Source organism: Poecilia latipinna, unplaced genomic scaffold (assembly GCF_001443285.1).
Source record: "Poecilia latipinna isolate Pla-1442-1.1 unplaced genomic scaffold, P_latipinna-1.0 Scaffold594, whole genome shotgun sequence".
NCBI lineage: Eukaryota > Metazoa > Chordata > Actinopteri > Cyprinodontiformes > Poeciliidae > Poecilia > Poecilia latipinna.
The window spans coordinates 260,317-278,158 of NW_015113210.1; the positions used below are offsets into that span (position 1 = coordinate 260,317).

General features: G+C 36.6%; 1 protein-coding gene across 1 annotated transcript in view; it reads left to right on the top strand.

Annotated features, from left to right (window-relative positions):
• The first annotated feature begins 3,162 nt into the window (after positions 1–3,162).
• Positions 3,163–17,842, top strand: part of dnajc17 (DnaJ (Hsp40) homolog, subfamily C, member 17) — a 38,211-nt gene continuing 23,531 nt past the window's right edge. The window contains exons 1-7 of the mRNA XM_015042548.1: positions 3,163–3,428; positions 11,184–11,253; positions 13,497–13,555; positions 13,651–13,738; positions 13,883–13,959; positions 15,347–15,464; positions 16,141–16,184. Of these exons, the coding sequence (XP_014898034.1) occupies positions 3,348–3,428; positions 11,184–11,253; positions 13,497–13,555; positions 13,651–13,738; positions 13,883–13,959; positions 15,347–15,464; positions 16,141–16,184 (537 nt within the window). The 5' untranslated portion in view covers positions 3,163–3,347. The remainder of the gene's footprint in view (positions 3,429–11,183; positions 11,254–13,496; positions 13,556–13,650; positions 13,739–13,882; positions 13,960–15,346; positions 15,465–16,140; positions 16,185–17,842) is intronic.

A 17,842-nucleotide genomic window follows, 5' to 3' on the forward strand; every position in this document is an offset into this window, starting at 1 on the left:
AACTCCGCTTTCTAGATAAAGTAAATTTATTTAATTTGGAAACAAATGTTCTAGAGTCTGAAACAAGAGTGGAGAGATGAAGAATATAAATTATATAGAGTCCAGGTTCTCAGACCTTCATGATTTGTAGAGGCATGTCATCTGCTGTATCCATTCTGATTTCTCAAGGTCATACATAGTCAGCTCAGCCATCCGCTAAGGAATTTTATCACTTTATTCATTCTTGTCAAATGTGCTCAGAGTCTATTCAGTCTGTTCTAACTACACTGTGACTCTTCAGTTAGAATGCCTTGAACCTATAGGAGAGTTCTCCATTCTCCATTCCCTCCTAACATCGCTGGAACTTTGTAAATACACAAGAGTAGCTTGAGCTGGTGGAATGAAAATCTTCTTAGCCGAAATGTTTGAGAAATGCTACTTTCTTTAACTTACTTTAACAGATGCTTTTTGTAATTTCCTAAGGTTGACAGTCTGCCGTCTTTCTATTCAGTTAGTGATAAAATATCTCACTGAGAAATAGGACACTCCTTCAAGAGAAACAAAAAAGAATCATTACTTCCCATTGAGTCTTTTCCTTGGTGTAAAACTATCTGACTTAATGGCTATTCAGAATTAAACCAAAAAACAATCTGGAAAATTCATTCAACATAACATGCATGGGTTTGTACTGTGGGAGGAATTTTGGAAAAGAGTACCATGTATGTAGAAACACCCCAGGTCTCAGGTAACAAAGGTATCTGTGCCAAAGTTCAGCACATATATTGGAATAATGACTTCATTATATCATTAAATGATATAATGGATATATCATTAAAATATCCATTTTAATATATGGTATATATATATAAACATCAAAAATGGGACAGAGCACTTTGAGCAAAAGTGGTATATATATTTTTTGATGTTTTACATTTTTCTGTTTGTATACATTATGTTGTGCTATTTTAAATGATTATCACTTCAATTTTTAGAGTTATTTTTAATAAAAAGCCCAACTAGGGACAAGTGCTGCGAATTAGCTGTTGCTATTGATGATGCAAACATGGGACTGCTGTTTTATTCAGTTTGTCTATGTCGATGTGTGTCTGTCCCAATCAAATAAACTTTATAATAATATCCATTATGTCATTATAATGATATAATATTGATATAATGAGGTAAAACATATTTTTATCCCGTGTATGGTGTAATTTAGAAAAAAAATCATAAACGCAACAAGAATGGAAATGAATAATAGCAAGGGTCAGTCAGTAAGAATCTGACAGTAATTAAGATTAAATATCTGGCACAGTTTTTTCCCCTTTGTGCAATAGCTGCAATCCTTTTGAAATCATCAGATTTTTACATAATCTGGGTTTCGGTTTCACAGGGTGAAAGTTTTTACTTTTATAGAAGCTCTGATGCTTGTGCTTTTATTTTGAAAACAGAATTGCAGATTTTCCTCTCCCTGTGTGTGCATAGTTGTGTAACTTTAAGCTCTCCATGTGATGCTGAATAAAGAGCCAGTTGTTGGACCCCCTCCCACACAAACGCACCATCCGCTGAGCAGGACCTGACCTCGGGATGGAAGCAGGGAGAGAGAAACAGAAAAAAAGAGTTACCAGATTCACTAAATCAGACCCTTGAAAGTAGACGCTGTTGCAGATTTTATAAAACTCAAGAGGAGGGGGAAGTTCTTCCTGCAATTCAAAAAGTCAACAATGCCCGCACTTTCGATTCCGTGGGAATCCAAAGTGTTAAGAAATGCGTGTTTCTGCGTTTTAGCGGATCAGATTATGCTTGTCTTTGTGACTTGAAAGAATTTCACTTCACCAGGCAAAAGACAGAAATGATCTGAGCTGTCGTCCTGCTTTGCAGATCCAAAACAAAGGCACCATCACAATAAGCCGCATTGTTAAATTAAAGAATGCAGTTTCTATCCCGGGTACTATTACCAAGACATAATAAGAAGAATAAGTTCTGAACTTCTAACAAGATTATTGATGTATTTCCAGCCTTAGCAAAATAGTCGCTGCACATTCCCATGTTTAACCAAAGACTATAGAAAGTAAATATTATGAAGTCATCGTGAATAGACTGCTAATTCAGCTTGTGGAAATGGATTGTGAGACACACGCTGTGATCCAACATGTAATTTGCAAAGTCAATATCTTTGTTGTGTTTCTTTTTGCTGTTATAAATGTCCAAATCAACAGTAATTTTGCCACTTTTTGAACTTTTTTTTGTTGTTTGTTTTAGAAATCCCTGAAAAAACACCACACTTTAGATAAAGGTTTGGTTTTACTTTCTTTTAGACAGTATTTTGAAGTTTAATTTCTTATGCAGAAAAGTTTTGATTTTGTCTTTTTAATAATAGTTTGTAGAATAAAATTAATATTGGCAAATTTGGGTTATTTCTGCTTCTTTATGCATTTGTTATACTCAATTAAATGATCAGTAAATAGACCTTGGGGTGATTGGGGTGATTCTCATATTCTTGTGAATTTCAATTAAACAGTAATAAATGTCTCGACTGCAGTAAAATAAATTTTAAACCTGAGAAAAATCTAGGATTCTCTTTGCTTCTTTAAATTTTGTTTTAGAATCTGTTCAGTATGAAGCCTAAAATCCATCCCTCAAAGTGAGTTTGATAAATAATGAGTCAAATAAGATTGAATGATTTATGTGCATTCATAAAAGATTTAAGTAGCTAATTAGTGCTTCACATGTAAGTGTCTTAGCTGCAAAACAGTTTCTAGAAATTGTGTTCTGGGTATTTTTATGTAGCGTCATCTATCATGAAGAGGAAAACTAAAGTTACAAGACACAGAAAGAAGGACTCACCAGGACACCATTCACAAAAGTACATCCTCATACCCAGAGAAATTTAGAAGCAATTTGCTTTTACATTATGCTTATTTAATGCAGCAACAAACACTTCAAGGAAGTTAAAACGATGGATAAAAAATGTTAATTATGAAGGAAAAATAAAAGTGAATTTCTCCTTTTACACCGTTTTCTACAAAGCAGCTTGGGAACTGTCATTTGTTGTGCTTATTCTAGTGAAATGTAGTATAAAACAAGACAAAGAAAAGCCCGAACATTTCCGTCAAGTTCAAAACTCCAAAAAATCTAAAAAAAAAAAAAAAAAAAATCCAGTAAACCCAAATTTGCTTCGCAACAAACTACATTTCCCAGCATGCAAAGTACATCCAGGTTGAAAGGTCGTCGACGTCAAACTCATGCTGCCTGAAAAACTAAAACAACAGCTAAATTAGCTAAACGTTACCATTTCGGAACCAGTGCACACGGTATTAAAGACGTTTTGTTTGCTCTGTATAGTTGCTCTAGTTTGTTTCAAAGTAAAAATGTCTGGAAAGGCGAAGGAAATCTTACAAATGGACCTGTATGGGTTACTCGGCATTGAGAGCTCAGCCACAACGAAAGAGGTACGTAAAAGGAGGAAGCTTTAAAAACAAACCAGTTCTACTAGCATATGATGAAATACATGTGAAAGGTGCTTTTGCTATTTTTAACTTAAAGGGCAAACTATAAAATAGTATTCCTATGATGCAGGTAGGCAGACTCTGTTTATGTGCCTGACTGAATGTATTCATTTGGTTTATCGCTGTAAAAATAGCACAGTTACAGTGCCTCTTACCAATTAAGATAAATGTCATGCAGACAGCATGAGGGGATTAACTCAAGAATGACCCGACAAAATAAAAATTAAAGAATCAGCCAGTAAACATACAAACCAGCTAGATGCTGAACCTCACAACTGCACTAATCTAGAATGGCCACTAGATGGAGACGTCGCGGCAGGTATTTTCTGCGTAATAATTGTTGGCAAATATGAGAAAATAAAATAGTAAAACAAAACAAATAGTAAGACAATCTAATGCAATTAAGGTGATTCAGATATTTGATAGACATCGTTTTGCTCATTAGAGTATAAAACAGTTTTAAAAGTCTTCTCACTCTTGCATATCATAAGCTTTCTTTTTTTTCTTCATAATATACATTATTAGTTCAAGAATGGATTTGAGGTCATTAAGCTTCCCTCTTTTACCATGATTTGCTTAAACTTTAATCACGGTCTCAGAGAAGTTGACCACAATGTCCTTAATACCGCTTTTTCCATCCACCGCCACATCTCTCCAAAATCCACCGGCCTAAACAACGAGGAATTAAAATTACTGCCAAAAGAAGGGAAGTAGTTAATTTCTTAATTGGATTTCAAAGTGTTCTCATTCCCAGAGGATTATCCTTGAGGAAGTCGGTGGTTGTGGCTTGGGCAGAGCTGAAGCCCCAAAATTTAGAGCGGTGACTCTCTGCGGTCTGTTGATGGTTCAGAGAGATAGTGGGATTGTGAGTACGTGCGCTGAATAAAATCAGAGGACTCGCACAAAAATCAATCAAATGTGTGACGACGGATGTCATCAGACACTTATCCCAGTTGTTTGGCCTGCGTCCTCATCTCTCTCTAGGCAGGCTGTTAATCAGGGAGAAAGGGAAGAAACTCATCCCAAAGTCTGTTTATGTGGGTTGTCACATAAACAGGCATTACGTAAAAGCCGTTTTTTACAGACTGTAAAATATTGCTTTGACGCAGGAGTATTGCATTGAGTGCATGTCTGCAAAACCTAATTTTTTAAATCCATTTCTTATATCACTGTAGCTGAAATTGTGACGTAATTTGATATTTAAGAAAAGCTAGTGAAACTTATAAAATCTTATGATTTAACAGCTGCAAATAACTGGGCTGATTTCGGGTAGTGGGGAGGAAAAACCACCAGAGTTGTACCTACCGCAGATTGCAAGGTAAAGACATGTCAACAAGTGGGACCACACAGATGCTTATGTGGTTTATTCCGCTTCTATCATTTTAATAAACCTTTTACTTAATGAGATGCAGCATGAAGCAAAAACATGCTCGTATAACTTACTCTTTGACAGACCTTTTAGGTGCACAATTCTAGCTGTTCTTGTACAAGGCTGTTCCTGATACAGGGACTTGCAAAAGTAATCCCACCCTTAAAACTTTTCCACAATGCCAAGATATTGCCCTAAATTTCAGTGAATTTAATTAGGATGTTATGTCTTGGACCAAAACCTTTTTAGCCAGGATATAAAACATTACTTTGTGTTCTCTTTGTCCTTAGAAGCTTGTAGAAAATAAAGCGACAATCGTGCCTAAACTGGAAATTCTGACCATGAAAGTTGGATGTCGCCATGCAGCCTTTCCTCCATTGCCACACTGTCATGGTGATAGACACAATGAAAGTTAAAGGTACGAGGTTTTTCTTACAGTTTGCCTCTCTCTAAATCATTGGAACGCAGAGTGGCATAAAGCCTATTATTGGACATCTTCCTTTAGTGTTTGTATCCATAAAAGGCAGCTGTTGTAGAAAACGCATGGTCTGCATCACCATGAGCACACATTGCTCACAGTTAAACATGGTGATGATGGCATCATGCTGTGCGGAAAGACAAGCAAGCTGGTCAAACCTGTTCCAGGCTGCAATAGATTTGAAACAACAGATAAATTAGAGCATATTTATATATTAGAATGGCCCAGTAAAAGTCCAGACCTAAATTCGATTGAAGATGTGTGGTAAAAGTTGAAAATTGACGTCCACAGATGCTCTCTAACAATCTGATAAAGGCCAAGCTTTTTGAAAAAGAAAAATGAGCAAAAATTTATAGTTTCTGAATGCACAAAGCTAGTTAGTAAAGACATGCGGTTCTTCCATATTCTTGCAGTTTTGTTTGGAGAGAAAGATGCTTCTACAAAGCTGACTATCAATGCTCACTACACTTTCAGATGTATATTATTTAGAAGGTTTTGGAGGAATTTGTCTGGAAAAAAAAAAGCTTTATCTGTGTTCTTAGCAATACAATAAACCTGTTTGAGACATTTAGAAGAGTACATTTTTAATTGAATTGTGCAGACTGTGATTAGTCCTTTTTTGTTGTAGTTTTGCACTGAAGTTGTGATATTTGCAAATCACCCTAAAACTAAGCTTGCTTTTTCTTTATAAATGTTTATTCAGCAATGATCTGGTAGCATGGATGTACTTCTACAGGTTGATTAAAGAAAACTGTACCAAAGAGAGCAAAGTCTGATTATCCATTGAATCAAATATCCAAGCAGAACAGAATTGTGAACAGAAATCCAAATTTGCTTCCAATCTTTCAGCCTGTCTGTATTCCTTAATTTTATTACGTAATTATCCAGTATTTTGTGTTCTACTACATAAAATACCAATAGAATACATGGAATTTTGTGGCTTTAATGTGCCAAAAAGGGTTATGAATATGTGGAACGGACTGTAGATCTTTTATAGATTGTCTGTTTTTTGTAAATGGATAAAGATTGCTAGGAAATATAATCTGTGACTAATACTCAATTTCAAAAGGACACTTTTAAATGTGCATATCCTCCTGAAATGATCAAGTGAAACTAAAGAAGAGTTATCCTCCATATCGCTACCATAATTGGATTTCACAGAGCAGAATGAAATGCTTTCACATTTTTTTTGGACATATTTCAGAAAACCTCTCTGTGCCTGAAATGATTCATAGTATCAGACTTTTACTTGAAGTTTTACTATTTTGCTTGCACATCATAGTATCTTGCTGCAATAGTCCATGTTTTAGTTTTCCTCTTCTACAGGGTTTCTAAAAGGTAAAAGGATGTCAGTGTTGAAAAGATGGCAAAAACTTGTCAAGAATTTTGTTTTGCCACTATCCTGTCACCTTAAATATTACATACTGAAACACATATGGACAGTGGTGCAGATGTTGAATAAATTGTAGTCGTGCACAAATGAAGATTCAGCTCAATAAGCAGGTGGAAAAACAAGAGAAGAGTAAATTCCCTCCATCACTGAGGATAATGCTTTCAGTTTTCTCATGCTCAAAAACAAAGATTGATGTTCTTGACTGCTGCAACTTCACATAATTATCTTCTGGAAACTCCAACATATTTGTCCTTCCACATACTCCCTCCAAATGGTTTATTCCACCTGTCCTGCCTCATTGAGGCTTTTACATAGCTAAAAGTATTGCAGAAATGTACTGAGAAATGTCAAAAGATGTACTTTCATGTTCATTTCTGAGTTTAATAAAGCAAATAAACCTTTATTTGCTTTATAAAGCAAATAAAGGTTTGCTTTATTTGCTTTATAAAGCAAATAAAGCTTTATTTATTTGCTTTATAAATAAAGCAAATAAATGCTTTATTTGCTTTATAAAGCAAAATAAAGCACTTGGATTAAAGTTTACGTTTAATCCAACGTAAACTTTTATTTACGTTGGATTCAAAACTAGTACCAATATTGAAGAATGTGCAGCACACAATTTTCTCTAAAAAGTTTGACACAACAATGCAGAATTACTTTTAGCACAAGATCATTTTGGTTCTGTTTAGGACATTTACTTCATGTCATAAAAGTGAAATTTATATAAGAAACCTGTTTGCACTCATCCTCCCTCTGTTCAATAATACTCCTTTCACAATTACTCTTTCTTCTCTGCTATGTTCTTCTTCTGGCTGCTATCTCCCTTCAGCAAATAATTGCCCCTAAATAGTGGTGTATAGCAATTAAGAGGGAGAGTCCCATGGCAGTGAGGCAGCTTATCAGCCTCAGAGGTTCTGCTGTGGCTGCGATGCGGCTAGGACACTCAGCAGCAGTTTGTCAGCAATCATTTGGCACCAGGGACGAGTAATGAGGACAAGATGTACGGAGGAATCAGTGCGGTGGAGACTCAAACCATTTGGCTACTGTTGGCTTGCTGCTGCAGGATTGTTGTCTTCTCTTGATCTTGTGACTTATCCTTCCACAAACTCGAGCGTGGGAAATAGTTCAGCGATTTCCTTCGTTTAGTTTCTCGCATTTGAAACCCAGAACATTGGGATGTTACAAGGAGTAGTAGTGGAGGAGTAGTAGAATGCAAATTATGATCAATATTTATTATTATTATTATTATTTTATTTTATTTGCATGCTTTCAGGATTTCTTGGTCCTTTTAAAGATCAGTAAAATCGAACCAAAAGATGACCAAGAAAGTTGTATTAGAAGATGCAATCCTGTCTGAGCTGATTATTTATTTCTAGGTTTTTGAGCCAATGAGGTTCAGTCTTATATTCAAGCCTGCTGGCACTTATGGGAGCTACGGTGTCTTGATGAAATATGAAATGATATTTTAGAGAAAAAGAAATGGGAGGAGGAGGAAAAGATGGCGAAATATGACAAGTATTTAGAATGCAAATAAATAAAATCAGACAATGATTTGGAAATGTGTTAAAATTGTAAAATTATGGCTTTCTTTACTACATTTAGAGCTGATGTTAAATATTATGTTCAGAAATGTGCAAATATTTCCTTTAATGCATACATGATTGATATTTTGTGTTGAAAACCGTGTTTATTCCACAAATTAGCCAGGGAAAATAAACTCAGGAAAAATTAAGGATTAAAAAGTTTTTTTTATTTATTTATTCAAGCATCAGTTGTGTTGTGATAACAAAACCAAGGAACATATTTATTAAATGTTACTGCAGTGTGAAAAATGTGAAGCAGATTCAAACACAAAGGACAGCAAAAATATAAAGTGGAAGAAAAATAATGCATGGTATTCTAATTAGACAGAGCATTTTTGTCAATTTCTCTGCATCATTCCTCAAAATCAGTCAGACTGGATGGGGTGGATCTCGAGTCGTGAGATGCTTCCCAGTTGTACTTTGACTGAACCCATCCAACAAATGAATATGCTTCAATTTATCCATTCCTTCGTATCTCCAGCTGTATCTTTTGGGTTACAGCCCTGCTGGACGGTGAACCTGCCCCCCAGTTTCTGGTCTTTTGTAGCCTTTGCAGCCAGGATTACACTATGTTTATCTCCATACATCTTACAATCAACACTGAACATCGTATCTGTCACTGCTGATAAATATCAAACCCCCAGACATTCTAATAATTAATATTTCAAATACCAAACATAACTTACTATGTATTAATACGCAATCATCTTAGCAATTCCACAGAAACTAACATCCATGTTCTTCATTATTTCCCCTCTTGGGGTTACAGCAAATAAGCAATAAAAAAAAAAATAATGGCACCCCTTGATTGGCTGCCTTGCAAATGCCCGCCAAAGGCTTCAGCTTCTCAAACTGCTTTTTGTCTTGAATAATTTAGTTCGATTTACAGGCAAATCTGTAAATGATGCAAGTTTTCTATGAATAATTTAGAGTTATGTTACATAGAAAAATCCGCAACTGGGTTAATCTACAAATACTGAACCACAAATAGGTAGGGGGTCCACGGTGTAGTGTTTCATCCACTTTAGAGTTCTGCCCCGTTTTATGTTGGTCTGTCACAACAAATCCCAAAGTAGTTTGGATTTTGTCACGTCACAAAATGTGAAAAACCTCAAAAGACAATGAATGTGTTTGCGAGTCAGACTTCTGACATTGATTAAAGGAAAATAGAGCAAGTTATGAATAAATTGTAATTATTTATTTCAAAGTCTACAAAAATTTTAGGACCACAGATTGCCTTCAATCATTACTTTTGTTGCTGGAAAAAAAACACTTTATTTTTTGTAGGGTGTGGCGAATGCATTCAGAGCACAGACTTTGGTTTTTTAACTTGCTCATATCTTCCTAAAAGTGTTTGGAAAATTTTAGAAAGAGCTATAATTGGAATTATAAAGCAAAGAGTGAGGAGAGACAGATGGAGAGAGGCTGAAGCCAAAGACCGGAGCCAGAACTGAAGCACTGGTCTGCCAGTTTTAGTTTTAGGATGATTATTTGTACCAGACAGAAATTACTTAGTATTCTTTTATAATACCTAGTACCTGAACATCCTGAATGCAAATATTCACTTTGAAGTAAAAAAAAAAAGGAGACCTGTTGATATCATTGAAACTTAAGGCCTTGTGCTTTGTACAGTCCGTATCTGTCTGTCGTGTCTGTCTGGGACTCATTTAGGTTTTTGCTAAAAATGCCGCATGTTACCACATTCTGCTTTGTTTGGTCAACATTGGAGCTTCATTTGCACAGTAAAGGTCAAGTTGTCCTAAATAACCTACAGGGAAACACTGCAGAGGACAAATGTAAATGTTTCCCAGACACGAAGAAAGGTGCTTCCACTTTTTTCATGGCCTGTAGCGTACTGGCAGGGGATTGATTTATGTAAAAGTTGGGATGGAGCGGGCCGGGGAGTCGGAATACGTGAAAACATGCAGCACATTGGAACCTCTGATTAGGATTTGTGTATTTAAGCTGTTCTCACATGTATGAAGGAATGTACGAGGCAGATCTTTAGCATGCAATGCACGGTATATATCTGAGCACGTGTTGTTGGAGTTGCATGCAGAAAGTCGGAGCCCCTATGGTCTTCACAGAAGCTTTTCCTGCTTTTCCCAGTTGAGGAAACGTCCAATGGGAAGCCCCTCTTAAGTGAAGGGAAAACATAAGCAGTCACCCAGTTTACCCATTATCATCATCTAAAAAGAGCCATGACTCATTTAGAAGAAGTAAAATTCAAGCTTAAAGTTATAACGCTCCACACTTTCCATTGCCTTTGAACTTTTGCTTGAAGTCGGCTCGTCCTGAGAACCTTGACTTCTTCTCTTTCCCGTACATAATCCCTTTTAAGTTCAGCATCATTATTCAGAATTAGCCCTCAAAATCCCATTCGCTTTTTCTTCTGAGAACTCAATAAACTTCTGGCAATTCTAATCCTTTTAATCTATTTTAACTATTATATTTTTGAGTGCTTTTCTTTTGTGTTTACTATGTGTATTACTTTATTTGTAATATTCTTTTGGTTGTTTACTTGGCTGGTTTGTCCAGTTAATCTGTATTGATAGCATTTTCTTGGTTGTATTGGTGATCAGCCCTCATTAAGTTTACCTTTTTTGTTTGGCATGTTAATATTTGCATAGATTTTAAATAGTTTCTAAATCCTAGAAATTTACTGTGCTTCTTTTAATCACAGGAAAGGAAACCATTGCCCCTCGCAGATTTTAATAAATTATGAATGATTGGTTTTTTTATGTATATGAGCCAAAAAAATGGAGCAAACATTTTGTAAATACCAATGTTGCAGGTAAATGTAAGATCAGCATTTTTTGAAAGCAATAAGGATGAAGAAATTAATAAGAAATTGATGTATTCTTCTTTTAACCAGATCAAGAAAGCTTATAGACAGAAGGCACTGACCTGCCATCCAGACAAGAACCCAGACAACCCCAAAGCAGGTGAGGGAAAACTTTTTTATTGTTTCATTTAGTCTGTTTTTGCCTTTTCTGGATTTTCATGCACAAACCTCTATCACTATTCTGAATTATCTGACTTTTAATGAAGATAAGTGTTGTAAGTACACACTGTAGCTACCACAAAACCTTTTTTGTGTTCAGTGATGGAAGGAAATTGATTATTGTATTTGTGAACAACTCATAAATCATCATGGCTGAAGCCTATCATAAACTGGGAGATATACTGAAACAGCAACATCATCATTTCCCTGAACAGTGAGCACCTTAAAACCTAAATATCTGAAGAAAAATTTTGTGGTCATAGAAGGTCAATATTGAAATCTTTGTCCCCAATCATGAGGATATTCTGAGCAGTCAAAGTAACTTTTAGACCAAAGATTAATGTACCAACTTTCAAGAATGGTGGTGGAAGCTTCATTCAGGTGTCGGTTTTGCAGATATCTGAGGTAACAGTGCTCTAGTTAAGAAGTAGAAATTCTAACATAGTGAGGCAAACATCATTGTAAGTTTTACTTTCTATAAAAAAACACCACTTCTTCAGTTTAGAGTTTCAGGCGCCACATGCAACATTGATTTAGATCTATTCTCCTGTGTCTTGAAAAATGCATGTTTCCTCCACATCTTATTACTGTTGATGTGAATAGCAACCAATCTGAAACACAAGTCTATAACTGGGGGTAGTAGTTTCTTCCTGTTTCCCAGTGGTAAATCTGACTTTGGAGGGTGTTGTGGTTGATTTCTTTGCAAATGGGGAATCAGAATTTTCCAGTTTCAAGTACAACTGGAACGCAGCATTAGATGCAACTTGGGCCTTCAACAGGGTGATGATCCCAAACTCTAGAAGAGGTGCTAGAAGAACGGTGTCGCAAAACGTGGTCAAAAATCAAGCCAATAACAATATGTTAGTGTAACATTTAATTACAACATATAACGATATGTTAAAATTCAATTGTATTTGAAAGTCAATTAAAAATGTATGCTCTGTGATTTTTCTACCCTAAAATAACAACAGTTCTAATAAATCAGAATATTAAAAGGTGATATTTTGGCCAAAAAGAAGGGAGATGATTCATCAGGTGTGTATTTAAACTCCTGACAGGAATTATAGATAACCAAATACACACTGGAGTATTTCTAATCAGATAGACAAGCTTGGAAAATCCTCATCAGCACCACAGTTGCCTCAGTTTCTATCCTCTTCGTAGCTGATGAGTCGGTCTGCTCTCTGCAGCAAGGAGCAAAGACTTTCACTGTAGCTTTTTGTCAGTAGGGGGGGTTGAAGCAACTTGCACAAAAAGCTGGTAATGAGGTATGTTTTCAAGGGAGGTTCCTGTGGTTCCTGGATGTTTTAGATGATTTCTGATTGTGACAGGGGAAAAAAAATGGAAATTGGTACGGTTAGGAGGTTGAGAGGAATAGTACAAAAGCAGGGGGTCGGTTTCCCAGAAATGGAAAAGAAGCGGTTTGGAGGGCCTCAACATTTGAACTCACACATAGACAGACTTGGCCTCTCACACACGAAAGCAGAACTTTACTTGGAACTTGTCACCCCCTAAGGGGGCAGCTGTATGCATGGAAAAGGAGACTTGAAGCTTATCATTCTTCACTGATTGAAGATACCCCTCATGAAATCCCTCATTTTTCTCAACCAACCATGTTGTGACACTCTGAGTTGCCTTTTAGGCATGGCAGGTTCCTCCCCACCCCCAGTTGGATTTCAATTGAGCCAGTTATATCCATGGAGGTAACCTGACCGCCTTTGCTAGCACTATCATCTGTTTGTGTGTATTGCCAGTCCCCACAGGGAGTAACAATATCAGCCTGTTGGGCCTTCCATGAGTGAATGATTAAGGTTGGCCAGGATGGTCAGTGGTGTAGGATGAGCCCGGGGAATGTGGTCTCCTAGTGTGTACATTTATAAATGTGGGTTTGTGTTAAGTGACAGCTGGAGTGGAGGGAAACTGAGGATGGATGGAGAGAGGGGAAGACAATTCGCCATTTCTCAGGTTTTATAAGAGGAAACCTCTGGTTTCTTTATATAAATGTTCAGTGCTTTGTCCATAAATTAAGTTTGCACCGTGTGTAGATTTATTCTGTTTTCTTTTCTCTCCTTAGTTGTGAACCATTGACTTGTATGTCTACATTTTTTATCACTTATAAGCCTTATCATGTATTTTTATTTTTGCTGTAAAGCTCACATATTTGCCATTGTCTCTTTCTTACAGCGGAGCTCTTCCATCAATTGTCCCAGGCTCTTGAAGTTCTCACTGATGCTGCAGCCAAGGTGAGACCAACAATGTATTTTTAACCTGTAAAAATCCTCCTGATTCACTCCCACACCATCAGACAGTTCGTACCTGTGACTAACGCTCTTTCCAGGCTGCCTATGACAAGATTCGTGCTGCCAAGAAACAAGCTGAAGAGCGAAACAAGAAATTAGATGATAAAAGGAAGAAAATTAAACTTGGTGAGTAGTTGCTGTTTACTTGTTTTATTAAAGATACTGTAGGGTTAATGAAACAAAGAAACACATTTTTAAAACAACTGGCAGAAACTTAATTTTGAACATATAAGGAATGGACATGAGTCTATTTTTTTTTTTTTTTTTCAGACTTGGAGGCCAGAGAACGGCGAGCGGAGGCTCAGAGCCAGGAGGAAGTGCAAATCACTAGAACACTTGAAGAAGAGGTAAGAATATCCAAAGTGTGTTGAACAGTAAGAATATTTTGTCACATTAAAACCACACAATCAAGTTCATAATTGGAAAGTGGAAGAAAAGTTACACATGGTGTTCAAATGGTTTCTCACACATGAATCCTAAAATTGTGGCATCCATTTTTATTTAGCCCCCTTTATTTTGACAACATCCAACATGACTAGTTGCAGTCAGAAGTCTACTAATTTAGTATATATACAGTAGTTCATCTGTGTGTGATTTATTGTTAATATGAATCCTGCTGTTCTGTGAAGACATGATGGAGGCAAAAACACAGCAGACAGACCAGGGAGAAAGTTTAAAGCAGATATATGATGTATTAAATAACATTCCATATTCCATCACTTTTAAAGACCCACAGTCTTTAGTTTAAGATAGGGAAATATTTGATTTCTCATGCATACTAAAACATATTCATTAAATTAAAATGCCATCTACTTTGTTTTGTGTACTGTGGTACTCCTACATAAATCACATAAAGTACAATATCTATATTCATTAATACAAGCACACACAAAATGATATTTTAAGTTGTTAAAACTGCAAGCAGTGTTTTAATGTTTTGTGTTGATGAGTAGTATTGGGCAAGTTATTAAGTTGTTCAAATCTGGTCGACATGATTTGACATGATGCTTTCAACTGTGAATGAGGTGAAATTTGGTTCTGTAACATATTTTGCCTGAATGTTAAAATGCAAAACACACTAGGAGGATTAAGATTAGTATGGATTTACAAACCAGGTACACTGAAGTCTGTTTCGTTTGTCACAAATTCTGAATAAGTTCTCACAGAAACCTTGAGAGGAGTTAACTGCTCGACATTCAGGAGAGGTTGCAGAAGAAGAAAACTTTGTAATTTAGAAATGGGACAGACCACAGATGCTTACTGGAAATGACTTTTTCTAATGTGTCCAGGAAAGTCTGAAACACAAGCAGGTGCTTTATTCTGTTCTTTGTCAAGTACGTGTTCCTGATTCAGTTTCTAGTTGAGTCATCCAATCACTTGGGGAAAGATCAAAGGCTCAATCTGAGACAATAGTTTTTATAATCTTTGGTTATATTTATCACTAAGACCACTAGAAAATTTAGCATAACTTTGTTCTGACTGGAAGATACAAATGAGAAAGGTGCGATTTTGTTTATGACGAGGAGTGGCATTTGGTACTTAACATGTCTATGTATTACTGTCTTAAAGTGTAAAATCTATTTTTCTTTAAGTTCATAAAAAAAACAGACCGGGACAGAAAACTAGCTCAGCATTAAAATTGCAAAAGATCATAATTTAAAGAAATTCTGTCTACAAAACGTTCATGCAGGTTTGTGATTAACACCGTATTATTTGGGTGTCTGACCCTAAAAGATCGCCCGCTTGAGGGAGGAGGGATCCCGACAACTTGAAGAAGAGCAGAGGCTCATCAGGGAGCAGATCCAGAGAGAAAGAGAAGCACAGCAACAACCAGGAAACTACACTCAGAGAGGTTTGATTTCTTCTTGGATTTAACCATCAGCAGTCTGTTCTTGTCCAGGTTATCATAAATGTATCAGTGTTTTCACATTCTGATGTTATAAATTCAATTTGATCAGCTAGTTGACGTTTTTTGTTTCCAAGCAATCATCCAGCCTGTCTAACCACACTAGCCACCGTTCTGCCTGTGGTTCACCAAATATTATTCAAGCAACGAACAATAACAATAGCTGAACTTGTATGAGAAGAGGTCTATATTAGTTCATTTGGCAGTCACGCGTCTTGGCAAAGTATCATAGGAATACAAAGTGCCAAACGCACGCTCACACACACACACACACGCACACACACGCACACACAGAACTGTCCGTCAGACCTCGTTTCTTTTCCTTCGCTGTTTTAAGCGGCGGAGTCTTCTGGAGATGTAAACCTGACCCTCTTTTGTGGGTGTGCAATTACTCGTTCATCGTCTGTACATACTTTGAGTCCCCTCTGTTTGCACGCACTCAGCCCTCCCCTGTCTCCAAAAGTCAAAAAAATGTACCACATGGGAGCCATTTCTAAGTTGCTGTCTTTCGGCACAAGCCCCTTGACGACTCTCTTGAGTACCATATTTCAATTAAACAGTTGCTCCTTTGTCTTTTTACCTCACTGTCTCAACCGTCTCTAATGCTTTTTCTCACACTCAGGAGGGGAGAGATATTCCCAGAGCAACGTAACCCCAAAACTGAAGGTAAGACTCAACACCTAAGGGCAGTCTGTGGAAATCAGAATGGGGGGCTTGGTATACATTTTACACAACTGTTAGCTGTTTGTAATTTATTGTTCAGAGACCACAAATGCCGTCTCATCACTTAGCACATATGTTGCTCTCACACCACTTCCTCCCGATTAGGCACGATTCTGTCAGGGGACCAATATTTATGCCAAAAGAAGGCTTAATATATTTCCTCCTGGAAATGGCCTGGTTCTGTGCGTGTTAACGGATGCAAGGAACGTTAGCTAATGTGTTTACACCCTAAACCTGGTTCTAGTAATTGAAAGCCATCTAAAGCAGCGGCAATATCCCCAGACTTTTGTATATTCAGCTTGAAAAACAAACAAAAGCTTTATTGACAGGATCCCAAACCACAGTCACAAACACGAGAAAGTCGCAGCAAATGTTAAATGTTCTTTTCTCAGCTTAGATTTCTTGCAAAAGTGTTCTTGAGCTTTTACACATTTTGTGACCTTTTGCCCATTTACTCCAATGGATTTGGGGATTTTCTTTGGACTGAAACAAAGCAGGATATAAAGAGAAGTGGAAGGAAAATAAAGCTTTTCAACTATTTTGTGAAGTAAAGTAGAGATCATAGGTTTTTTTCAGTCTTTATGCAATTTTATTTAAATCTGCACCTGCACCAAACATCTAGATCTATTTTGTCTAAAACTAGGATTGCGTATTTCAATATCCTTTTGAAACCACCCACTAGTGTTCAATGTTTATTTCCATTTTTATTGAAAAATATCATTAATCTTTTAGCAAATCTGAACAATTCATCATTGGCTTTAAAACATTACTATTTACCAGGCTTTTCCACTAATATCTTTACTGTTTGTAAATTTATTTAAGTCATGATCAAAAACAGCAGTTTTGTGGGCTGGAAACATCACATCACACAAATATCTGAGCATCTAATTTAAAGATTAATGGTTAGGACAGTTATTATTAAGCAAGGAGAAAGTTCTGCTGGAAGAGGGAATGTACATTTTCAGCGATAATTATTGTAAAAATGCTACATGGATATGAAAATTCCCAGAAAATGTGTTTCTTTGACAGTGAGCAGATTGCTGGAACTGAATCAACCCCCTGTGCTTGCCATTCATTATGCTGCTCTCAGCAGCAGTTGCCATAAAACTGGCCGGTTTTCTGCTGTGGTTTGTCTGTGAATATGAGACGTTGTACAATATCACTTTTTTTTAAAGGAGTACGGGAACTCATTTCAGCATTTAGTGACAGGACCTGAGAACAGAATAAAGAAGGAAAAAGTATCCTAATAGATTATGTTGCCTTCTGTGGTCGCTTTCATGCCGAATTGAATTTTCAAGAAGATTCCGTAGCAGTAGAAATTTCCCATATGTAAAAAGACACGCATGGGGATCAGACTCTGTAGGAGTGGATGGTGAATAATCGGTGTTCTGGTGAGACTTGGTCTAGCAGGTGACTCACCAGTTTTTGATGCACACATCCTTAGGAGATCCCTCATTCCTGCACCAACAGGTATGGATGGAAATTGGCTACAGGTTTTTCAGAGCTTAAAAGATTCTTCCTCCTGTAGGTGATGCTTTTCTAGATGTTTTTTTTTTTTTTTTTTTTTTTTTTTGTAATATAACACGGGCTAAAAAAATTTT